Consider the following 26,544-nt stretch of genomic DNA (forward strand, 5'->3'; position numbering starts at 1 on the left):
GGACAATTAACGAGAAGCAGTGTAAATGGTAAGAGGAACAGATAGTAGAATTGGAATCAGTGGAATTGGTAGACAATCTTCTTCACCAGATTAAATAATTGACACCAGCATTTTTGAAGAAGTATTGTGAAATATGCGTTAAGATTTTTCTGGGTTGACGCCTTGAGCCACGAAAAACAGCCGTATGGAATAAGATTTACGGGACAGACTTGGCACCTGGTGCCTTTAAGCGACCGTCGATACTTGCATGTATTTAAACCGTTGAAGAAAGAGAGGGGAAAAACAAACTGCTGGAGGAACTCCATCCAGCATCTGGAGTTTTTCTTGTGAAAACCGATGAACGCGTACGAGGCGTCGTGAAACACTGCCAACATTACCGAGGACTTTCAGAGCATCGAAGTGAAATGATATCAGAAAAAAAAAAATGCCCGAGTGCTGAGCACACCGGGGGCTGCGGAATGATTTGGAGACAAATTCTGCATTTTCAGCACGTATCCGACAGGCATCCTGCACAGGGACAGAGAGCGGCACGATAAAAATCGGAGTGAGGGAGGCCAATAACAAAGGGGTAGCGGTCGAAGGCGGAACTGCACGCTGAGGTCGGAGTGACGATCCCGGGGCGGAGCTGCACGAAGGGACCGTTCAAAGGCTGAGCGCCGTGCGCTTCCCCTCTATCACCGCCACTCAACTGGACACCGCCGGGGAAGCTCGGGCTGAGGACGCAACATGACGAGCAGCAAATGCGATGTGATTGTCATTGGTGGCGGCATCTCAGGTCAGTCGCAACTTCAGTAGAAATGCGTTGCTCTTTCATTGTAACAAGGGTAAAAAAGTGCATGCGGAGCCTCTTCGAAAATCATGTGAGATGAGGCCAGTGCAGATGTGTTGAGAGTCATCTGTCAATAGTGTCATTACGGTTAACAAAGAGAGGTTTATTGGCAGGGTGAGATTAAGGTCAGTGCTGAGCTATTGTTAATATTCCCATGGTCGGGAAACGTGAACGTTTGGTTTGCGGAACCGCAACCATCAAAATAGCTTTGCCACTTCTGCATGGTTATCTTCTCACAGTGTTGATGAAGTAAAAACCAGTGTTCTGCATAAAACACCAGCGCATTACATCATTTTATACCAACATTAGCCAATGTGCGGTCACTAATCTCCTGCCTGGTCTGTAAGGTATTTAAATCATGGTTTAAACCACCGTCTTGAATCGTCGCTTGCTTGTGTCTCGTTCTCACTGTTAGCACATTTAATTCTGCGTTCAGCAGCAATGCCAAAAAAGTAATGCAATAAAATTATGTACTGTCATGTTATTCTTGCATCCCTACCATTTGCATTATATTCTGCTAATATTTGTGGGAGGCGGGAGGAGGGGTTGGAAGAGACTGGGATCGATACTGGGTTGTGTTGTTTTAATCTAGTTCTGGTGCTGTTGGTTTCACCTGCAGAGTTGGAGTCAGCTCCCGTAATCAACAGGTTTTGGAACGGAACGGGGGTGTGGAAAGAACAGAGCATGTTCAGTGGTTGATTTAGCACTGTACGTGAACAGCAAACGCAAGGGAATGCTTAGTGCGGCTCTCGTGTCAGGATCTATGGCAAAATTACTTTCAGCTGGTATTTCTGTGTTGAAGCCATTTACAGGAGTTTATGTTTCCAGGAGGCACCTGATGGATTCATCGTTATGTTTTCTGAAAGTTGTACTTGTAAGAACATTTGAGTTTTACAAGAAGCAGATTTGTTCCAAAAATAATTTTAATCCTTAATGCATGCATTGTATTAAAGCAGCAGTTCTACAACATTGTAAAACAGCTTTACTATTTCAGCACGTTTATCTTCCCACAATGTGAATTAAGTCAAGAACAGTTTCAGTATCACAATTTAATAAAAAAATGGATTACATCGTATTATACCAGCATTCACCAGCGTGCCGCCACTTATCTTGTGTCTGCTCTGTAATGTCTTTAAATCATGGTTTAAACCACCGGCTTGAATCGTTGTTTCCTTGCTGCAGAATTTGGCTTGAATTGTAATTATATTTTCATTTCTGGGATTTCAGTGTGTAAAGGATTGAGATTCAGAACTTGCATTTTGTCAGTTTATGATAAAGCCTGAGAATGTATCCAAATCCAAAAGACTGGACACCCTGGGACCGTTACCTGGTGCTTCAGAATGCAGGACTAGTGGCATGGACTTGCGTTTTTCTTGATTCCAGATCAGCTACCTTCATAGTGGTCTGGCAGAAAGGATGGTCTCAATAAACGCCCCCCCCCCCTTTCAAATATAATGTTAAAGCTTCCTTTTTATAGGATGTGAAGATTCACTTTGATAAAATACTTTTGTAGACATATGTTTGAGTTGAAATAACCTATGTCATCTGCAATTTGTCCCTGTGCAAATAATAATGAATTACATCTTGATTACATTATCTGGCCTCTGTATTGACTTTTGATGGGAATGAATAAAGATCACAGCAGAATTGACCCTGCTATTATAAAGAGCATCCTCACATTAGCCATTACTAACAAGAGAAAATCTGCAGATGCTGGAAATCCAAGCAACACACACAAAATGCTGGAGAAACTCAACAGGCCAGGCAGTTCCTCCAGCATTTTGTGTGTGTTGATGGTTTGTACCTGCATGTGTGCAGGACAAAGGAACACTCACACCACTGCTGGATGGGGAGTTTCAGGAATCTGGAGCCAACAATGATGAGTAGAACTCAAAGTGAGAGTATAGGACTGGTGGAACTGTAGTGGTACAGGGGGTGTCCATGGGGTGCTGGTCAGTGAGGCCTCTTTGTCCTGGATGATGCTGAGATTTTCTCAATGTTGCTGGAGCTTATACACATACCCATCTGAGAAAGTGCAAAGTAATCTGCTATAGTCCAGACGTGGCTTCTGCGTGATGGAAAGGCAGGAGAACATTCATATTCTATCCTGCTCCAGTATGTGTGGTTCTTGTACTGCTGGTGTGATGACGTTTCTGTTATTGATGTGGGGAATTCTGATAATCTCTTTAAAACGAGGCAGCAGTTAGATTTTCTTACGATCTGGGAAGACGAACTGCCACAAGTAGTACATTTTCGGCCGAGCCAGTTTGTTAATGAGGGAGATATGGTTCTCCTACATGGGGTTTTGCAAACTAATGGTGCCCAAGAAGCTGACTGTAGAAACAGTGCTAACTGTAGAGTTGATGATGAGTGGGTGGAGAGCAGATACATTTCTCCTGAACTCTATTTGCATTTCCATGGTTTCGAGGGCATCCAGCTCCAAGGCACAGATGGTTCCACTTGCATTTGGAATTCAGTTTCTGATCAAGGCAGTAATGAGATCGGAACAAAGCAGTTCTGATAAAACCCAAATTCATCGCTTGTGTGTGCACTTTGAGCAGGCGACCTTGATAATGTCAGTGAGAGAAGACTGATCAAAGGGTAAATGACCAGACTCAGGTTTGTCACATTTTCCATATGCAGTGCATCCCTGGACAAGTTTTCCATATGTTTTGAGTAGATTTTAATATTTGTTAATTGGTTTCCCAGAGAATCGGTTCCTTCAGGAGTACACCCTCAGTAATCATATTTTTCTTGGGTAGTCCTTTGAGATCACGGATGACAATTCTTCTCTGGTTTTGAGTTCTGAGGTGACTACTGAGGCATCTCTCCTCTGCAGATGAGTGTTGGTGGCTGATGAGCAGTACGGTCCTTCCATTGCTTAGGCCGAGCCTCTGTCTACATGGTATTGATAATATGATCCTCCGTGCTACTCTCCACTTTGGGTCTGAAGTTCTCAGAATGAGCAGGGATGTTACATATTTTCAAAGAGGCTTTCAGCACATCCTTGAATCTTTTCCTCTGTCTGCCCTGCTCATTTCCTTCCACGACAGGCACCCTTAGCTGTGTAAGCTGAGATGTTGACTAAGTCCAGGGGTCTCAAAAGAAGGACATTTGTCAAAATTTTGTTCAGTAATGGTGAGGACCTCATGGGCAAGGTACAAGTTAATCATAAGCTTGGCTCACTTGCTGAATTCTGCTAATCTTGTGGAATAGCAATGGTCTGCTCCTGCTCTCTATCTATCTATCTATCTATTTATCTATTTATCTATTTACCCACTCCGCCAATTGTAATTGGCTATTTTAGAACTACAGATCTGATTTGTTGCTATTATTATTATTATTATTATTATTTTTCACTGTGAATAGAATGATGTTTCCAGTGTAGGAAGTATGTAGTACCATCGTTGAAGCAAGACAAATCAGTTCATCAAACTGCAAGCTGAAGGGTCAGTGGAACATGAAGGCAAAATAATAAAGAGAACGCAGGAATGTCCCATGTCCTGTTTAGATTTCAGCCTGGGACAGGGAATGGGAGATAAGATGTAGGATGCTGAAAATGTATACCGAAAGCAAAAACTACTCACAAAGCAGACGAGAAGCATTCATTCATTTACTTATCGTGTGTATATTGGAATGCACTGTTTCCTTAACAACCTACGTAACCTAACGGTATGCCGGGGGCAGCCCCCAGGTGTCGCCACAAATCCTGGCGCCAATGTGGCATGCCCACCATGTTCACAGAGCAACACAAGCAACAACAACAGGAAAAGCAGTGACCAAACCTCCACAAAACCAGGCTGGTTCCTCCCTCCCTCCCAGGCATGCACCTCCAACCCCAAGACACACTGTCTTGGGCCTCCAATGAGTACACAGATAACAGGCTTCTAACTTTCCCAATGGGCAGGTTGACTTGCAGATCAGGCCTCAACTTCCAGGCTTCTAATTGACCTTCATGTTTTGATCTTTGGTACCAACCTAGGACTCGCCAGTGATGAAGGCTCTGAATGAAAACTTCAAACTCCAGGCCTTGAATGCCAGAATTACAGAAGGCCAGGACCCTGAACACTAGGCCTTGAACTCCAGTCTTCACTGGCTTGTGTACCTAGGGGGTCACTGGCCTTTGTTCCTCCTGCCCATATGGAACACCAACCCTGGAACTCACCAAGCAGGAGGCTACAAGCCCTTGTCCTTGCTGGTCTGCTGGCCCTAAATCTGCCCATGTATCTCTATGTAAAAATTTGCTTTGTCATACATCCATGTCACTGGCATTTGAACATGGAGTGGAGGCCCAGACTTCAACGCAACCTGTAATTCCCCCAAATCCCTGTCCCTAAAACCTAACCTGACCTGTAACTCTCCTGTCTGTCCCCAAAACAATCCCTGAACCTAAAAAAACATCTGAGCCACAACCTCGATGGAGACATAGCTTGGTGTCATCTTAACTGGAAATAGTCAATGGACAGCAGCAATTGACCAGTTGAACATTCTTTTAACCCTTCAGAAGCAGTAGTTGTGGAATGAGTTGGCTGTAAATATATCAAAGACTGGTTGTCCAGCTAAGGCCATTTTTTTTGGTAATAAAACAAAAACAATGTCATGCAGAAGAACTAGGCTGTTTCTCCACCTTTTTGTCAATAAACCACTTGTATATTATTTGTGTAACACCCTGGGAAAGGTTTCTCTGCTAACGTAATGGTCTTTCTGTAGAAGCACTGTTTGGGTTATGGTTAGAGATAATGGGTGCTTTGGAATGTGAGCTGGGTGTTTTATTCAGCAGGAGATGAAGGGAGAAGATGCTGGAGAGAACTGATCGTAGGATATGACCTGTTGGTGAGATCGTGATTCGGTGGCGCCAAGGCAGCGAAATCAACTGGGGATCAGAATTGAGCTCCTACTGGCTGTTTAATTATGATGCGCTCTTCTTGGTTTTTTCTTTTCTTTACTAACCCTTTAGTTCAGTAAGTTTCATAAATATAATTCCTTTAGTGGTATGTAGTGCGCTGTCTGTTATTTGTTGGCACTGAGTTGTAACAGGATTGCAAATTACACAGCATCCACACAAACCGGGCTTTGGGGTTGTAGAGCCATCTCAATGTCATGGGGGGGTGGGGGGGGGGGGGAGAGGCGGTTTCACTTGATACAAGCCCACGAAGTGTAAACTCTGGTAAGCTATGCAGAACAACTAATGTATGACTTCACCAAGGTGACACTTCTCATTTAGTTTACTCTGGCAGTAGTCAAAGTTCAAATCAAAATCTGTTATCAGAGCGCATACATGTCACCGCATATCGCCCTGAGATTCTTTACTGCGGGCATACTTGGCAAATCTATAGAACAGCAGCTGTAAACAGGATCAATGGACAACAAATTGTGCAAATGCAGATATAAATAAATGGTAGTAAGTAACGTGCATGAAATAACAAGAGAAAAGAGTTCTTAAATGAATGTGGTTATCCTCTTTTGTTCAGGAGCCTGATAGTTGAGAGGTAGTAACTGTTCTTGAACCTGGTGGAGTGAGTACTGAGGCATTTTTACCTTTTACCTGATGGCAGCCGCAAGAAAAGAGCATGACCTGGGTGGTGAGGATCTTTTATGATGAAAATTAGCATTTTTCTGGGGAGTTCCTGTGTGTCTTTGTGAGGCAGTGAACAAGCATGTCTAGACCCTTGGATCCTGTGTGTTTTGTCAGTATTTGTACATAAAAGTTGATTTTTCTTTGTGAAAAGCATTAGGTACACATAAGGAGGATTGGATATAGAGTGGTGGCAGATAAATGTGGATCAATTAAAACAACCTTTATATTGGTAAACATCTCGGAGCTAGGTACGAGTACAAGAAAATCTGTAGATGCTGGAAATCCTGAAGTCCCGACAAAGGCTCTCAGCTTGAAATGTTGACTGTTTGCTCTTTTCCATGGATTTTGCCTGATCTGCTGAGTTCCTCCAGTGTTTTGTGTTTCTTGCTTTGGAGCTGACTATATTGATTGAAAGTTAATTAAACATTTTGTACAGGATGGCTTTGAGAAGTACTCTACCAGCACCATAAATCCTTGAAATACATGATGGGGATGCTTAAAAAAAATAGTGTAGATTTGAGTTATCTTGGCAGAATTATTCTGTGGAATTGAGGAAGTGGGAAATGGAATGAATGCAGGTAAATTGAATTGGAAAGTTAAATTAACTTAATTGAAGAAGGAGGTGTTTATGAGTTGGAGCTTCTGTCGAGGTAGGTCTTTCAGAGATGCTAAATTTAAAAATTCCTTTCTGGGAGAAGAAAGAAAACAACAGGTGACTGGTTATAACAAAGATTTTGCTTCCTGGATACCTTTAGGTGTATCTTATGAATTTTGGGCTACTGATCAGGAAAATCACCATGTAATTTCCCTATCATTCACCATTTTTTGAAATCACTTATGTTTATTATTTCCATTCATAATTCAAGTCAATTAAAATGTTGCCTACAATGTAAGCTGGGAAGTTTCCTATCTTGTCCAGGCATGCTTGGGCATGCTTAGGCGGTGTGGCTGCTGCATGGCAGGACAGGTTTTAGTAATAATTATTGGGTTCAGGACTGTAAGGATGGAATTTGCTATCACCAGGAACAAAAATCTCTATGAAGGATTTTGATATTTGAGACAGATGCTTCCCAGAATAACTGATGCCAAGATTAAGGAAAGCATTTTTGTTGGTCCACAAATCAAACAGGTCATCAATGACAGGCAATTTGAAGAATTTCTACTGGGACCGGAGAAAATCACATGGAAGGCATTCAAGGAAGTTGTTGAAATTTTTCTCGGCATCTACAGAGCATCAAACTACATGCAGCTGGTTGAAAGCATGCTTCAAACATATAAAACCATGAAATGCAACCTATCACTAAAGATTCATTTTCTGCATTCTCATTTAGACTTCTTCCCTGCAAATCTTGGTGCTGTTAGTGACAAGCATGGTGAAAGATTTCACCAGGACATTGTGGTCATGGAGAAAAGATACCAGGGCAACTGGAATCCATCAATGCTGGCGAATTATTGTTGGACACTTAAGCGAGAAGCCTCAGACACTGAGTACAAATGAAAATCATTAACAAAATATTTTTAACTTAGTTGAACTTTTGCAAAACATCAGCACCATTATGCAATTAAACACATATTCAATAAAAGTTAATTTGTTACTTCTCCAAATTCCTACATGATACAAGTAGTCTGAAATTATATTTGTGTTCATCTTCAAGTAGTCTATCACAAACAAAATTCTGAGGAAGCAAAACTTCTGGAAAAAATTTGTTGTCCAGTGTTATTTTTATGACCAGTCTAGAAAAGCTCACTGAAAGTAACTACACCAGATGTGATATGGCTTCCCTATAGACAGATTGGAATTGTAGATTTGTAGGTGTGAGAAAGCTTTCCTCAAGAAGCGAACATGACCTTGAGATAAGATTCGGAATGCAGCAAAGAGCAAAAAAACTTAAAAGACAGATCAGAATGTGAGTGCACCCTCACTGAAGGAAGGTGTATGAGTACGGGATAATATACTCCCAAGGAAAACCCCAGAGGCATGAGAGTATTGAACCTGTTACAAACCAAGAGCTCCACAAAATCAAAACTAAACTGCTTAAGGATTAAAGATTAGATTAGCTTGTCACATGAGCATCAAAACATACTGTGCCGAATCAAATCAGCAAGGGTTGTGCCAGTAACATTGCATGCCCACAACTCACTAACTCTAACCTTGTGCCTTTGGAGTGTGGGAGGAAACTAGCAAATTTCAGAAGCCCACATTCATGGGGAGAATGTGCAAACTCGTGACTGACGGCAGTGGGAACTGAAACCCGACCTCAGAGCTATGCTGTAATAGCATTACGCTAACCGTAAGATATGTAATATGTGTGGAAAGAACAAACTTCTTTCACAGAGTCTGCCCCTGTGGCTCAGAAGGGTAGGGAAAGGAAGAAGGCAGCAGTAACAGGGGGCTCTATAGTTAGGGGGTCAGACAAGCAATTCTGTGGACGCAGGAAAGAAACTCGGATGGTGGTTGGCTTCCCAGGTGCCAGGGTCCGCGATGTTTCTGATTGCGTCCACGATATTCTGAAGTGGGGAGCCAGAGGTCGTGGTACATATTGATACCAATGACATAGGTGGGAAAAGGGAGGAGGTCCTGGAAAAAGACTACAGCGAGTTAGGAAGAAAGTTGAGAAGCAGGAAGTAGTAGTAAAAAAGTAGTAATCTCGGAATTACTACTATACAGTGAGTATAGGAATAGAATGAGGTGGAGGATAAATGCGTGACTGAGGGATTGGAGCAGGGGATAGGGATTCAGATTTCTGGATCATTGGGACCTCATTTGGGGCAGGAGTGACCTGTACAAAAAGGATGGGTTGCACTTGAATCCCGGGGGACCAATATCCTGGTAGGGAGGTTTGCTAAGGCGATTGGGGAGAGTTTAAACTAGAAATGCTGGGGGGTGTGAACCGAACTGAAGAGACAGAGGAAGGGGCTGCTGGCTCTCAAATAGAGAAAACTTGGAGACAGTGTGAGAGGGAGGATAGGCAGGTGATACAGAAGGGATACGCTCAGACCGATGGTTTCAGATGTGTCTATTTTAATGCAAGACGCATTATGAACAATCTGGATGAGCTTACAGCATGGATCAGTACTTGGAGTTATGATGTTGTGGCCGTTAGAGACTTGGATGGCTCAGGGGTGGGAATGGTTACTTAGAGTGCCAGGCTTTAGATGTTTCAGAAAGGACAGGGAGGGAGGCAAAAGTGGTGGGGGCGTGGCACTGCTGATCAGTGATAGTCACAGCTGCAGAAAAGAAGGAAGTCATGGAGGGATTGTCTACTGAGTCTCTGTGGGTGGAAGTTAGGAACAGGAAGGGGTCAATAACTCTACTGGGTGTTTTTTATAGACCACCCAAAAGTAACAGGGACATTGAGGAGCAGATAGGGAGACAAATTCAGCAAAGGAGTAATAATAACAGGGTTGTCATGGAGGGAGATTTTAATTTCCCAAATATTGATTGGCATCTCCTTAGAGAAAGGGGTTTAGATGGGGTAGGAAGGTTTCCTGGCACAATATATAGATAATCCTACAAGAGGAGAGGCTGTACTTGATCTAGTATTGGAAAATGAACCTGGTCAGGTTTCTCAGTGGAGAGCATTTTGGAGATAATGATCACAATTCTATCTCCTTTACGATAGCATTGGAGAGGGAGAGAAACAGACAAGTTTGGAAAGTGTATAATTGGAGGAAGGGGAAATGTGGCAAATGTTCAGGGGATATATTTGCATTGTGTTCTGCATAGGTACATTCCAATGAGAAATGGAAAGGATGGTAGGGTACAGGAACCTTGGTATACAAAGGCTGCTGAAAGTCTTTTCAAGAAGAAAAGAAAAGCTCACATAAGGTTCAAAAAGCTAGGTAATGATAAAGATCTAGACGATTATAAGGCTAGCAGGAAGGAGTTTAAGAATGAAATTAGGAGAGCCAGAAGGGGCCATGAGAAGGCCTTGGTGAGCAGGATTAAGGAAAACCCCAAGGCATTCTACAAGTATGTGAGGAGCAAGAAGATAGGATGAGAGAATAGGACCAATCAAGTGTGACAGTGGAAAAGTGTGTATGGAACCAGAGGAGATAGCAGAAATACTTAATGAATACTTTGCTTCAGTATTCATTATGGAAAAGGATCTTGGCAATCCAATTACAGCAGACTGAAAAGCTTGAGCATATAGACATTAAGAAAGAGGATGTGCTGGAGGTTTTGGAAAGCATCATGTTGGATAAGTCTCCACCGGATGCAATGTACCCCAGGCTACCATGGGAGGAGAGGAAGGAGATTGCTGAGCCTCGGCAATGATCTTTACATCATCAATGGGGACGGAATAGGTTCTGAAGGATTGGAAGGTTGCAGATGTTGTTCCCTTATTCAAGAAAGGGAGTAGAGATAGCCCAGAAAATTATAGACCAGTGAGTCTTACTTCAGTGGTTGGTAAGTTGATGGAAAAATCCTGAGAGGCAGGATTTATGAAGATTTGCAGAGGCATAATATGTTTAGGAATAGTCAGCATGGCTTTGTCAAGGGCAGTTCATGCCTTATGAGCCTGATTGAATTTTTTGAGGATGTGACTAAACACATTGATGAAGGTAGAACAGTAGATGTAGTGTATATGGATTTCAGCAAGGCATTTGATAAGGTACCCCATGCAAGGTTTATTGAGAAAGTAAGGAGGCATGGGATCCAAGGAGACATTGCTTTGTGGATCCAGAATTGGCTTGCCCTCGGAAGGCGAAGAATGGTTGTAGACAGGTCATATTCAGCATGGAGGTCAGTCACCAGTGGTGTACCTCAGGGATCTGCTCTGGGACCCCTACACTCTGTGAATTTTATAAATGAGCTGGATGAGGAAGTGGAAGGGTGCGTTAGTAAATTTGCTGATGCCACAAAGGTTGGGGGTGTTGTGGATAGTGAGGAGGGCTGTTAGAGGTTACAGTGGGACATTTATAGGATGCAAAACTGGGCTGAGAAGTGGCAGATGGAGTTCAACCCAAACAAGTGTGAGGTGGTTCATTTTGGTAGGGCAAATATGATGGCAGAATATAGTATTAATGGTAAGACTTGGCAGTGTGGAGGATCAGAGGGATCTTGGGGTCAGAGTCCATAGGACACTCAAAGCTGCTGTGCATGTTGACTCTGGTTAAGAAGGCATATGGTACATTGGCCTTCATCAACTGGGATTGAGTTCAAGAGCCAAGAGGTAATGGTGCAGCTATATAGGACCCTGGTCAGACCCCACTTGGAGTACTGTGCTCAGTTCTGGTTGCCTCACTACAGGAAGGATGTGGAAACCATAGAAAGTGTGCAGGGGAGATTTACACAGATGTTTCTGGGATTGGGGAGCATGCCTTATGAAAATGGGTTGAGTGAACTCTGCCTTTTCTCCTTGGAGTGGCGGAGAATGAGAGGTGACTTGATAGAGGTGTATAAGATGATGAGAGGCATTGATTGTGTGAATAGTCAGAGGCTTTTTCCCAGGGCTGAAAGGGCTAACACAAGAAGGGACAGTTTTGAGGTCCTTGGAAGTAAGTACAGAGGAGATGTCAGGGCTAAGTTTTTTTACACAGTGAGTGGTGAGTGCGTGGGATGGGCTGCCGGCGATGGTGGTGGAGGCAGATATGACAGGGTCTTTTGAGAGACTCTTGGATAGGTACATGGTGCTTAGAAAAATAGAGAGCTACGGGTAATCCTAGGTAATTTCTGAAGTAAGTACATGTTTGGCACAGAATTGTGGGCCAAATGGCCTGTATTGTGCTGTAGGTTTACTATGTTTTTTTAAAGAAGTGACAAAGCAGAGCCATCTGTGTGTAGACAGCCAAACAACTGATGAGAAATCGGGAACAATGGTTTTTGAAAGCACTTTGAGAATAGTGCTTTTCGATTGGATGATGATGATGAACTGACGCACTTAAAATAGTCTGCTGACATTTTAGAGATATAAGCAAGCATTGCATAATATATTGGCACAAATCCACCATAAAGTTATACCAAACATATCCTAAGTTTATGAGCTTGTAAAGATGGAGCCATTTAGATGCTGCCTGGCCTGCTGTGTTCCACCAGCATTTTGTGTGTGTTGTTTGAATTTCCAGCATCTGCAGATTTCCTCGTGTTTGCTCTTTAAATTCACTACTGCGAAGCCTCTGCCGGTGATGCCTACACTGAAGAAGTTTAAATCTTCTCTTCGGGAGTTCAGTGAAACCCTCTCGCTGCTCCCCATCTATAATTCCTTCGGCCCTACAACTTTTCAATCATATTTTGACCCAGACCCGCTATTACAGCCATATATCCTTCTTTGGAACGTGTCTCCACTGCCAACTGACTCCAGTTGGCTTCAGGATCCGTTTTCGAGCTTCTCAATTTGGACCTTCTGAGGATCCCAGGTACTCACATTTAATTGACTCTGCCTCCCGTTGTTTCTCCTGTCGAGGTCTGAGGGCGACACTCTCCACCATGAGAAGGTACCTGGCGTCCCTATCACAATCCCTTCCACGCCTCCGGGACACCTTTCTCTCTATTTGCAATGGACCTGTCCGTTATTTCATCCTCTGTCAGATCCATGCGTGCAATCGCCGTTTCTTTGACTTTATCATGTCCTGCAAGGATCACAAGATCTTCCATCTGCAGACCCCAGAGCATGGTCTTCGTATCGAGTCCCCGACCCCGGCCGCCGATCTCGGCTGCCCCAGCGACCCAGGGCATATTCAAAACTTGGACTCCAGCACCATCACCGCGGGTTTCAACGACCATGGACAGCTTCAAAGCGATTGCACAACCACCGACTGTAACTCCAGCCTTGAACTCCAGGCCGGGTCTTCACATGCTGCGATTGTGTCTCCCGTCTCCCCTTCCCCCACCACCACTCTGCAGTCCCCTCTCCCTCAGATCCCATTGTCAGCTCCTGGGCCCTCAGAGGCTCCTTCTTCCTCTCACCCCAACCCTTCCCTCTCCACTGACACTACCAGCCTCCCTCCCCCCTCTGATCCCATCTCTCATCCTTGCCGGGTCTTTACCATTCCCTCCGACCTTCAACTCTCTGAGGCAGAGCGCTCTGTCCTCAGTAAGGGCCTCAGCTTTGTCGCACTTCGCCCACGCCTCAGTGAGTTCCGCCTACGCCATGACGCTGAACTCTTCTTCCGCCGTCTCCGTCTCCAAGCTTACTTCTTTGGCAAGGACTCTCCTACCCCCACCGATGACCCCTTCTCCCGTCTTCAACCCTGCTCCTCTTCATGGACACCCTGCTCTGGTCTTCTGCCTGCTTTGGATCTCTTTATTGCTAATTGCTGAGGGAACATCAACCGTCTCAACTTCACCACACAGTGTTCCAATTCCAACCTCACTTCTTCCGAACGCTCTGCTCTCCACTCCCTCCGCACCAATCCCAACCTCACTATAAAACCCACTGTTAAGGGGAGAGCTGATGTTGTCTGGCGTACTGACCTCTACCTGGCCGAGGCACAGCGACAACTCTCTGATACCTCCTCTTATTTACCCCTTGATCATGACCCCACTAAGGAGCACCAGGCCATTGTCTCCTATACCATCACCAACCTTATCAGCTCTGGGGATCTCCCATCCATTGCCACCAACCTCATAGTTCCCACACCCCGCATTTCCTGTTTCTACCTCCTACCCAAGATCCACAAACCTGCCTGTCCAGGTAGACCTATTGTCTCAGCTTGCTCCTGCCCCACTGAACTCATTTCTGCATACCTTGACACTGTCTTCTCCCCCCTTGTTCAATCTCTTCCCACCTATGTTCGTGACACTTCTCATGCTTTGAATTTTTTCAATGATTTTAAGCTCCCTGGCCCCCACCGTCTTATTTTCACCATGGACGTCCAGTCCCTATATATCTCCATCCCCCACCGAGATGGTCTCGAAGCTCTTCGCTTTTTTTTGGATTCCAGACCTAACCAATTCCCCTCTACCACCACTCTCCTCCATCTAGCAGAATTAGTTCTTACTCTCAATAATTTCTCCTTTGGCTCCTCCCACTTCCTCCAAACCAAGGGTGTAGCCATGGGCACCTGCATGGGTCCCAGTTATGCCTGCCTTTTTGTTGGCTTTGTGGAACAGTCCATGTTCCAAGTCTATACTGGTATCCATCCCCCTCTTTTCCTTTGCTACATCGACGACTGCATTGGAGCTGCCTCCTGCACGCATGCTGAGCTCGTCGACTTCATTAACTTTGCCTCCAGCTTTCACCCTGCCCTCAAATTTACCTGGTCCATTTCCGACACCTCCCTCCCCTTTTTTGATCTTTCTGTCTCCATCTCTGGAGATGGCCTATCTACTGATATCTACTATAAGCCTACAGACTCTCACAGCTACCTGGACTATTCCTCTTCCCACCCTGTCTCTTGCAAAAAGGCTATCCCCTTCTCTCAATTCCTCCGTCTCCGCCGCATCTGCTCTCAGGATGAGGCTTTTCATTCCAGGACGAAGGAGATGTCTTCCTTTTTTAAACAAAGGGCCTTCCCTTCGTCCACCATCAACTCTGCTCTCAAATGCATCTCACCCATTTCCCACACATCTGCCCTCACCCCATCCACCTGCCACCCCACTCGGGATAGGGTTCCCCTTGTCCTTACCTAGCACCCCACCAGCCTCCAGGTCCAACGTATAATTCTCCGTAACTTCCGCCACCTCCAACGGGATCCCACTACCAAACACATTTTTCCCTCCCTCCCTCTTTCTGCTTTTCGCAGGGATCGCTCCCTACACGACTCCCTTGTCCACTCGTCCCCCCCCCCCCCCCCATCCCTTCCCACCGATCTCCCTCCTGGCACTTATCCTTGTAAGCGGAACAAGTGCTACACCTGCCCTTACACTTCCTCCCTCACCACCATTCAGGGCCCCAGACAGTCCTTCCAGGTGAGGCGGCACTTCACCTGTGAGTCGGCTGGTGTGGTATACTGCATCCGGTGCTCCCGGTGTGGCCTTTTATATATTGGTGAGACCCGACGCAGACTGGGAGACCGTTTCGCTGAACACCTACACACTGTCCGCCAGAGAAAGCAGGATCTTCCAGTGGCCACACATTTTAATTCCACGTCCCATTCCCATTCTGATATGTCTATCCATGGCCTCCTCTATTGTCAAAATGAATCCAAACTCAGGTTGGAGGAACAACACCTTATATACCGGCTGGGTAGCCTCCAACCTGATGGCATGAACATTGACTTCTCTAACTTCTGTTAATGCCCCTTCCTCCCCTTCTTACCCCATCCCTGACATATTTAGTTGTTTGCCTGTTCTCCATCTCCCTCTGGTGCTCCCCCCTTTCTTTCTCCCGAGGCCTCCCGTCCCATGATCCTTTCCCTTCTCCAGCTCTGCATTGTTTTCGCCAATCACCTTTCCAGCTCTTAGCTTCATCCCACCCCCTCCGGTCTTCTCCTATCATTTTGCATTTCCCCCTCCCCCCGCTACTTTCAAATCTCTTACTATCTTTCCTTTCGGTTAGTCCTGACCAAGGGTCTCGGCCTGAAATGTCGACAATGCTTCTCCCTATAGATGCTGCCTGGCCTGCTGTGTTCTACCAGCATTTTGTGTGTGTTGTTGTTTGAATTTCCAACATCTGCAGATTTCCTCGTGTTTGCCATTTAAATTTATAGCTTTTTTAACTTCTGCTGGAGGCAGTCTTCCCCTGAGAGGGCAGATATGACTGTTAATTTTGTGTGAAGACTTAAAGTTCAAAGTAAATTTATTTTCAAAGTACATAGTGTATGTTAGCATATAACATCCTGATATTCATTTTCTTGCAGGCATTCACAGTAGAACAAAGGAATTCAATAGAACGAAAGAAAAACAACACACAGTGACAAACAACCAATATGCAAAAGAAGACAAATTGAGCAAATAGAAACATATTAATAATAAATAAATAATATTGAGAATGTGAGTTGTCGAGTCCTTGAAAGTAAGTCTTTAAGTTGTGGAATCAGTTCAGTGTTGAGGTGAGTGAAGTTGTCCAAGCTGGTTCAGAAGCCTGATGTTGAAGGGTAATAACTGTTCCTAGATCTGGTGGTGTGGGACCTCATGTTCCAGTACCACCTTCCCAATGGCAGCGTTGAGAAGAGAGCATGGCCTGGTTGGTGGGGATCCTTAATGATGGATGCTGCTTTCTTGTGGCAGAATTCCTTGTAGACGCATTCAGTGACGGGAAGGGCTTTTCATGTGATGCACTGGGCTACTTTCGGTTAGCTTTTCTGGGCATTGCTTATTCATTATCAGGCCATGATGAAACCAGTTAGGAAATTTTCCATTGTGCATTATTGAGGTTTTTCCAAAGTTTTAGATGCCATGCCAAATCTGCTATAATTTCTAATAAAGTAGAGATGCTGCTGTGCCTTCTTTATAGTGGCACTTACCTGCTGGCTACAGAACAGATCTCTGAAATGACAATGCCAAGGAATTTAAAATTACACACTCTCTCCACCTCTAATCAGCTGTTGAGGATTGGCTCATAAATTCCATTTTTCCCTTCTGTTGTCAATAATCAGCTCTTCAGTTTTGCTGACGTTGTTGTGGTGGCACCATTCACCCAGATCTTCAATCTTTCTCCTTTAAGATTTCATCAGAAAGAAGCATTATCAGACCAGCAGTACAAGAACCACGCAAACTGGAGCAGGATAGAAGATGAATGTTCTCCTGCCTTTCCATCACACAGAAGCCGCGTCTGGACTATAGCAGATTACTTTGCACTTTCTCAGATGGGTATGTGTATAAGCTCCAGCAACATTGAGAAAATCTCAGCATCATCCAGGACAAAGGGGCCTCACTGACCAGCACCCCATGGACACCCCCTGTACCACTACAGGTCCACTAGTCGTATACTCTCACTTTGAGTTCTACTCATCATCGTTGGCTCCAGATTCCTGAAACTCCCCATCCAGCAGTGGTGTGAGTGTTTCTTTGTCCTGCACACATGCAGGTCCTGCAGTGATGGTAGACGGTGGCCAATGACCTTTCCTGCCAACCTGCCAGTTCACTGTAGTTTTCGTATATCGGGAGAGGAAGTTGTACCAAACCAGACAGTAATGGTTAATGTGAGGCTGCTCTTTATGCTAGTAGTGTAAAATTGCATGAGTAAGATCTGGGAAAGATGGAATTTTAACAACCACCACAAGTAGTACATTCTCTGCCGAGCCATTTTGTTAATGAGGGAGATATGGTTCTCCTACATGAGGTTTTGCAAATTAATGATGCCCAGGAACCTGACGGTTAAAACAGTGCTAGCTGTAGCGTTATTGATGATGAGTAGGTGGACAGGAGACTCATTTTCTTCTGATTTCCATTTTCATGGTTTTGAGGGCGTTCGGCTCCAAGGCACAGATGGTTCCACTTGCATTTGGAATTCAGTTTCTGATCAAGGCAGTAATGAGATTGGAACAAAGCAGTTCTGATAAAACCCAAATTCATCACTTTTGTGTGCACTTTGAGCAGGTGACCTTGATAATGTCAGTGAGAGAAGACTGATCAAAGGGTAAATGACCAGACTCAGGTTTGTCACATTTTGTTTATACAGTGCTTCCCTGGACAATTTTTTAAATATGTTTTGAGTAGATTTTAATGTTTGTTGATAGTTTTCCCAAAGAATCTGTTCCTTCAGGAATATACCCTCAGTAACGATCTTCTTCTTGGGTAGTCCCTTGGGATCACAGATGACAATTCTTCTCTGGTTTTGAGTTCTGAGGTGACTACTGAGGCATCTCTCCTCTGCAGATGAGTGTTGGTGGCTGATGAGCAGTACGGTCCTTCCACTGCTTAGGCCGAGCCTCTGTCTACATGGTATTGATAATATGATCCTCCGTGCTACTCTCCACTTTGGGTCTGAAATTCTCAGAATGAGCAGGGATGTTACATATTTTCAAAGAGGCTTTCAGCAATCCTGTCAAAATTGATGTCAGTAAATGGTATTTTTTGTTTTTGAATACATGTATTGAAATGGCAGTGAGGTTTTCCAGAATACCGACAATGAATGCTGGTATAACTACCACAAAATCTGAGCCACTTCATTTCTTTACTACTTAGAATATTGATGGGAATGATATAGAAATTAACTGCTTAAAATTAATGTTCTCCCAAGACTATTCCACTAGTTCCACGTATCTCTACATTGTGTCATCCTTGATGTAGGTACAGCCCAGGAAAGAGAGGATGATTTAGAACTGGAGTTCACAACCTTTTTTATGCCATGGACTCTGACCATTAACCAAGGAATCCATGATCCAAGGTTAGGAACCCCTGATTTATAAGTTTACCTATAATTTTACAGACTGGCAGATCAAGTCCAAGAGTTTGTAGAAATCACAAACTTAGAATGTGTCAGATCTCCAGATGTGTAGCACAGAGTGTGCCAACTTCCCACATACCTACAGAGTTTGTTTCCTTGAAAGTGGCATCACAGGCAGATGGGGTCCATTTTGGGTCATTGGCCTTCATAAATCAAAGTACTGAGTACAGGAGTAGGGACGTTATGTTGAAGTTGTACAAGATGTTGGTGAGGGCCAAATTTGGAGTATTGTGTGCAGTTGTGGTCACCTACCTACAAGAAAGATATCAACAATTTTTCTTTTGAAAGAATCCACAGAAAATTTGCAAGGATGTTGATGGAACTCAAGGACTTGAATTATAAGGAAAGTTTGAATAGGTTAAGGCTTTATTCCTTGGAGCATAAGGAATGAGAAATTTGATAGAAAGGTATACACAATTGAGGGTATAGTTAGGGTAAATGCAAGCTGGCATTTTCCACTGAGCTTGGGAGAAACTTGAACTAGAGGTCATGAGTTAAGAGTGAAAGCTGAAATATTTAAGGGGAGTCTGAGGAGAATCTTCTTCACTCAGTGTGGAATGGGCTGCCCATGGAAGGAGTGGATGTGGGTCTGAGTGCAACATTGAAGAGAAGTTTGGATAAGAACGTGGATGGGAGGGGTATGAAGAGCTGTGGTCCAGGTGCAGGTCGATGAGACTGGGCAGAATAACAGTTCATCCTGGACTAGAAGGTCCAAAGGGCCTATTGGTGGGCTGTAGTGTTCTATAACTCTACCATGTCTATTTCTAATCTTTTATGGATAAAATCTTGAAAGCGTATTGATTGGGGGAAAAATGTCACATACAGATGGGTGTATAACATTCGGGAGTCAAAGCAAATTTTTGTCAAAGACCTAGCTTAAACTGATGGGAGTATTTGCTAACAATGTTATTTCTGTGAATGCAATTTTGGATTTCAGCAAAGCTTCTCACAACGTGTTGCACATAGCATTTTATCTTGCAAGGCTTTGAAATGTGGGGAGCAGTTTCAGAGGCAGAATGAATGTGTACTAAACTAGAGAAAACCACTGGGTTTTGAAACTTGGGTATTAATGGCAGATGTCTCGTGTAGTTTGTATGCGGTTATCAGCACTCCCAGTGTACTTGTATGATATGAAGCTGCTAATAAATGAAATAACTGGTTTTAAAGAACACCATATCAAGGTATCACAGCAGCTACAGTGAAGAAGAGACCCTTTGGCCTGTTGAATTTATATTGAGGTTCAATGACCTTTTTAGTATTGTCATAATGTGGAATGCTGATGTTTGAAAACTGGAGGGCTAATCTTATGAAACCCCCCACGACTCCTCCCCATCACCACCACCTATGTCTCTATTAAGTAACAATGTGGAAAGCACAGAAATTTTCCATTCAGCATTGAAATACTAAAAAAATCAAATGCCTTACAGCATTAGTAATATTTGAAATGTTTAGGAATGTAAAATTTGCAGCTAGTAGCTGTCTAGGAGCATTGGCTCTGTCATCACTATGCTCTCTGTGATACATTGTGTCCTCTGGGTTGTATTTCACTTTTAAGCCAATCATTTTTTTAAAAAAGTCAATTTGCCATTCAGCAAATTTTTATGGAAGACTTTGTGTCAAGGTCTGCACAAACAAAATAACCCTTATTGTAGAGACACTGAAATTTACCCTTTCTGGTGATGATATTGTTTTCAATTTTCAAAAGAATTGTTAGTCCTGTGCTGCAGATACAACATAAACTCAACTGGTTTTGCCAAATCAAAGTATTCCACTGAATTTCTGTTCATCTGCTTGAAACTATTGCACCACAATTTGGTAAAATCCTTTCCATGCTTTCCAGTCTGATGTAATTTACAAGGTACAAGCAAAAAAAAAATGCTGGAAACACACAGCAGGTCGGTCAGTGTCTGAGGAAAGAAGAGTGTTTAGATTTGGAATCCTTCATCAGACTTCCAGCATCAGGAGGGAGGTGACAGATTTTTGTATCAGCCCACTTGTATATAAAAGTGCTTATCTATTAGATTTAGGGTGGTAATTCTTGTGTCACAAGTAGCAAAATGCTGGTGGATGCTGTTGTACTCGAGCATGTTTCTCAACAAGGCTTTCTGCTGTCTGTGTCCTTCAACCTTATGGAAAGAAAAGTTTGGTTCATAAAGATTGTTTTAATCAATGGCATTGTGGAATTTCAGGATCTGAATCTGTCTGTGACTTGTGGAGCGGTGAGAAAACAGTTTCTTGTTCAGGATAATATGAACATCTGTTATAAACAAAATCTGCAAAATACTTAAGTAGTTTGCACTTTATTCAGTCTTTCTGCTTTTATTTCTCAAAGATTTTGAAGACCATCTCTTACAGTTGCTATGAGAGATTGAAAAGTATCCTGAAAAGGTATAATATTGTTAGCAGTTGACGTGGATTTCTTCAAAAATTTTAATTCGTCTTGAACATCCTGGTTAAAACAATGATGATAATTTTATGATAATCCTGCAGTGTTCCAGTACCCTGTGTTTATCACAGTATACAAGTGATTCTCAGTACAACAGTCCTCATTGCTTTTCATAAAATTTACTATGGTATTTATGTTATTACAAGCTTTGAGAGTTTTGGTGTCATTGCTTAGCTTGTGTCTACCCATATACACTGTAGGTTTTGTCTCAGTAACATAGTACTTGCACTAAATCGGTTATACTTAAAAATGTAAAGTACAAATGCAATGAACAAGGCAATTTGCCACTTTTAAGAAAAAGACAAGCAGTCATAATATAATTTAAATATGAGATCATAGACATCGGAGCAGGAGTCGGCCCCTTGAGTCTGCTCTGCCTTTCAATAATGGCTGATTTTATTTTGCACCTCAGCCCCATTCCCCTGCTCTCTCCCTGTAACCTTTCGTGTCTTCCTCATCAAGAACCTATTAACCTGCATTTTAAATATATCACACTTTATTAATTCAACAGATTCACCACACTCTGGCTAAAGATAATTCATCCTTATTTCTGTCCTAAAGGGACGACCTATTCTGAAGCTATGGCCTTTGGTCCTAGAGTTTTCCATAATTGGAAACATTCTCTGCACATCCACTCTATCTTAGCCTTTCAGTATTCAATAGTTTTCAATGTAATCTCCCCCTCCCATTTATTCTAAACTCCAGCAAGTACAGGCCTAGAGCCATCAAACACAAAAGTTGTTCAGTGAGAAGTTAACAAAAGTGTGTTAACCCTTTCACTCCTGGAATAATTTCTGTGACCCTCTCCTATGCCAGCACATTCTTTCTAGAAATGTAGGGCTCAGACCTGCTCATTAGACTCCAAATGCAGTCTGACCAATTTGTTATAAAGCCTCACCCTGTCTTTTGTGGAATATAATTAATATGGAACAGTGTTTTAAATGGGATGTACAAACAGCCTGGCATAGATATATATGCAAGTTGCTTTTAATGCTGGCACAAAATGTACTGAAACTATTTGGGGAAATGATTATGGAGCAAAACTAAATGGCTGTAACTTGTGATTAAATTTTGCAGCAGCTTATTGAAATAAACTTGAAATATGCAGCATTAGGAAGTGAAGAAATTCACATTTTCACGGTTTACTCAAGCAATCAGAAGTGATCGTAATGATTTGAGTTTTAAAACCACTTCACAAGTTCAGTGTACAGTCACTACGGGAACAATGACTCCACCACTTCAATGGTAAAGTTAAACTTCTATTTTTAATTGGTTAATGATTTACTAAAAATATAGCCAGTACAATCTTCATAAAACCACATCAAAGGTGTTTTTTCAAATATACCATCAGATGTGATTCTTGGTCTTTAAGTGTTAATATTTCTCCATTGTAGTCAGTATTGTTTTGACGACTAATCTGTCCTTCTCAGAAACAGTTTTCTTCTCCCTTTAGCTGCTGTAAATGAATAAGGAAGTACGTATCTGGGGCTCGTGCATGAATGAAGTGGGAAGTCAGTAACAAGAGTAGCATGTCTTGGCCAGTTGTGGAAATGCTTTTAACACCTCAAAATAAATTTTATTCATAAAATTATTTACAAGAATAATCTGTGTGAAGCAGTTTCATTCTTTCATTCATAGGCAATGCATTAAGCAGAGTTCTATTACACTTCTGAAAATCAATTACACTTTTGCCGGTCACGTGGTCCCCTGGGTTGGGACACTGCTACAATAATTAGGGTATTCCACACCCAACCAGGCTGTACTGCAACAGAAGAAACCTCTACTGTAGTCCTTCCCTCACTGAGCCCTTGCCCTAGCAGTGGCTGCATTAAGCTTCAGCAGGTTTCTCAGCTTGTACACCTGCAGCCTGAAATGTGCCAGCGGCAGCATTCCTCTACGAACATGTCACTGAGCTGCCAGGCCAGCAGCTTCAGGGAAGGCTGAAGCAGCACTGAACGTTGAAACGTTGACTGCTTCTTTCAACAGACGCTGCCCGACCTGCTGAGTTCATCCAGCTTGTTTGTACATGTTAAAGCAGCACTTGATTGTCAACAGCACTTCGTGTGTATCTGTCTGTCTGTCTGTCTCTAGGAACAGCCCATAGACCAGAATCCTCTGTCACGCAGCTGCTTGGGACGGACCATGACACAGGCCCTTGCATCCTCCTTCAGTTGTGGATTTTTTTAAAACAAAATCAACTTTATTCGTAATGGAAAAATATTTACAAGAATAAGCTGTTCAATGCCTTTTCATTCTTTACATTTATAGTCAAATCTCCTGTCCTGTTTTATTACATTCATACACATCAATAGCACTGCTGTCACTCCTGTGGCACTCTGGGTGGTGTATCACCCCAGTAATCGAGGGGGGAGCTGTCTCACACAGCTCCGGAAGAACCCTACACTGTGGTCCTTCCCCACTGAGCCCCTGTGGCGGCTGCACCAAGCTTCAGTGCTTCCCTCAGCACGTACTCCTGTGCCACGGCAACATTCCTCCACGGACATCTCGATGTGCTGGCAGATCAGCAAGTTTTGGGAAGACCAAAGGTAATTTTTCACTGAGTTGATGATGTGTCAGCAGCACTTGATGCTTGTCTCCATGTGTGTCCCTGGGAACAGCCCGTAGATCAGTGAGTCCACTGTCACGCAGGTGTTGGGGATGATCCACAAAAGAGGGTCTTGCATCTTTCTCCACATCTCCTTCACAAGCTCTCAGTACACAAGGAGGTGAGCTACCTTCTCTTCTCCACTACAGCCACCCCGTGGGCAATGATATTCTAGATATGCGGGAAGGAACTGACTGGGAGGGCCCATCTCACCACCAGCCAGGCAAGGCCTTGGTGAGATGTGGTGATGAGCATTCTGCCAGGTGGTCTGGACAGTCTGCTCAGGGATCCACCCCGCTGTGTCCATTGAATCCTTCTCCTGCAGTGTCTGCAGGATGTTCCGTGCTGACCACTGCCTGACGGACTTGTGGTCAAACGTGTTGCTCCAGAAGAGCTTTTCCACAAAGGAAAGGTAGTGCGACAATGTCCAGTTGACTGGGATACTGTGCGGCAATGGGCCAGTCCCATCCTGTGCAGCAACAGGGACGGGTAGAACCTTGGCACTGAGTGGTTCTTAGTGCCCAGGTATTTAGGCTCCACACAGCCATGCATGAAATTGGTCATCAGGGTGAAGGCAATATTGGGTATGCTTTTATCCTTGTTGTCCAGGGACCCATTTGATAGTTCAATCTACAATCCCCTTTGAACTTGAAGACCACTGTAGTTAATCCTAAGCTAGAGGAGCAGGGGACGGGCCACACTTGCTCCAAGTACGACCACCCAGAGAGAACCTTACACCTGCCAACCAGCTTCTTCCTAGTTTTGATGGGGAGTGTCCTCCCCTGATTCACAGGAAGCTTAAATGTTGCACACCATGCCGTAACATATTCGGAGATATAATCACTATTGCTTGTTTTTTATTTTTTGTGGGTTTTTTGTTTATTTTCTTTACACTTTGTCTTTAATTATGCCTGTTTTTCACTGATTCTGTGTGTTTTCTTGTTCTACTGTCAAATGCCTGCAAAAAAAAATCACCTCAAGGTAGTGTATGGTGATATACGTACTTTTGGTAATAAATATTGCAAAGTACACATATATCGCCATACAACATTTATGACTAGAATATAAAAGCAAGGATGTAATGTTGAGGCTTTATAAAGCTTTAGTGAGGCTTCTCTTGGAGTATTGTGAGCAGTTTTGCACCCCTTGTCTTAGAAAGGATGTGCTGGGACTAGAGGAGGTTTACGAAAATGACTCCGGGTTTGAACAGCTTGTCATATGAGGAGCACTTGATGGCTCTGGGCCTGTGTTTGCTGGAATTCAGAAGAATGAGGGCTGACCTCATTGAAACCTATGGAATAGAGAAAGGCTGTGATAGAGTGGATGTGGAAAGGATGTTTCCTATGGTGGGAGAGTCTGACCAGAGGACATAGCCTCAGAATAGAGGGCATCCCTTTGGAATGGAGATGAGGAATTTTTCACCAGAGAGTGGTGAATCTGTGGAATTCTTTACCACAGGCAACTGTGGAAGTCAAGTCTTTATGTATATTTAAGGCAGAGGTTAATAGATTCATGATTGGTCAGCACATGAAGGGATACGGGGAGAAGGCAGGATATTGGGGCTGAGAGGGAAAATGGACCAATCATGTTGCAATGGAGCAGACTTGATGACCTAACTCTGTTCCTATAACTTGTGGTCTAAATTTACTTAGAGATTTGAGTCTAAACACCACATTGTTCTAAAAAATGAAATGAATGCAGAGCCATCTTCCTTAAAATTGCCTACAAAAGCAGAAATGGCAGAAGTACTCAGCATATCAGCCAGCATCTGTGGTCAGAGAATTGTGATGTTTGATTTGTTTGCTCATTTCTCATACTATGCTGTTTTCACTATTATTTCTTGAAAGATGCTGCGTGGATCACGTCCTTCTGGCCCAATGAGCCACACCACCCAGTAGACCCCCTACTTAACCTGACCCGAGCCTAATCACAAGACGATTTACAATGACCAATCACCCAACTAATCAGTGTGTCTTTGGACTGTGCCAGGGAGGGGAAACAGAAAACCCAGAGGAAACCCACACACCTGTGGGAAGAGATATACAATCTTCTTACGGAAGATGTCGGGACTGAACTCCAAACTCCGACACCCGAGCTGTAATAGCGTCGCGCTAACCACTACACTACTGTGGCGCTCCAACAATAGATTGTGGCAACCCACTTTCTGCGCAGGCAAACCGGCTCACAAATAGCCAGCGCGCGGGGAGAGACTTTGGTAATGCACCTCTGATGTCATTTCTGCCCGGAGAGGGCGGGCGCTAGGGATTAAATGCCAGCACCGCGAAGTTTGAATAAACTAGTCTCGAAACGACTTAGTCTCTAGCTCTGTATGTAGTACATCGCTACATTGGTGACCTCGACGGTCCAAACGGGATTTGGACCAAAGATGACCGACTCTTCATCTGTTTACGCAGTTTCGCTAAAACTGCCGACTTTCTGGACGCTGTGACCACGCGTGTGGTTTAGCCAAGCAGAAGCCCAGTTCCAGATTCGGCAGATATCTTCTGATTCCACGCGTTACTACCACGTGGTGAGCGCTCTTGACCAGGAGACGGCCGCCCAGGTTGCGGATTTCATACAGTCGCCCCTGGATGAAGGCAAATATGAAGCATTCAAAGCGCTGCTCATTGGGACCTTTGGCCTCTCACGGCGTGAGCGGGGTGCCCGCCTGCTTCACCTGGATGGTTTGGGAGACAGACTGCCGTCAGCATTGATGAACGAGATGCTGGCCCTGGCTGACGGACACAAGCCCTGCCTCATGTTTGAGCAGGCATTCCTAGAGCAGCTGCCTGAGGACATACATCTGCTGCT

General features: G+C 43.7%; 1 protein-coding gene across 1 annotated transcript in view; it reads left to right on the forward strand.

Moving 5' to 3' along the window:
• The first annotated feature begins 341 nt into the window (after nucleotides 1-341).
• Nucleotides 342-26,544, forward strand: part of mao (monoamine oxidase) — a 301,102-nt gene continuing 274,899 nt past the window's right edge. Inside the window, exon 1 of the mRNA XM_073045512.1 lies at nucleotides 342-775. Within this exon, the coding sequence (XP_072901613.1) occupies nucleotides 727-775 (49 nt within the window). The 5' untranslated portion in view covers nucleotides 342-726. The remainder of the gene's footprint in view (nucleotides 776-26,544) is intronic.

The sequence above is a fragment of the Hemitrygon akajei genome, chromosome 5 (genome assembly GCF_048418815.1).
Source record: "Hemitrygon akajei chromosome 5, sHemAka1.3, whole genome shotgun sequence".
Taxonomy (NCBI): domain Eukaryota; kingdom Metazoa; phylum Chordata; class Chondrichthyes; order Myliobatiformes; family Dasyatidae; genus Hemitrygon; species Hemitrygon akajei.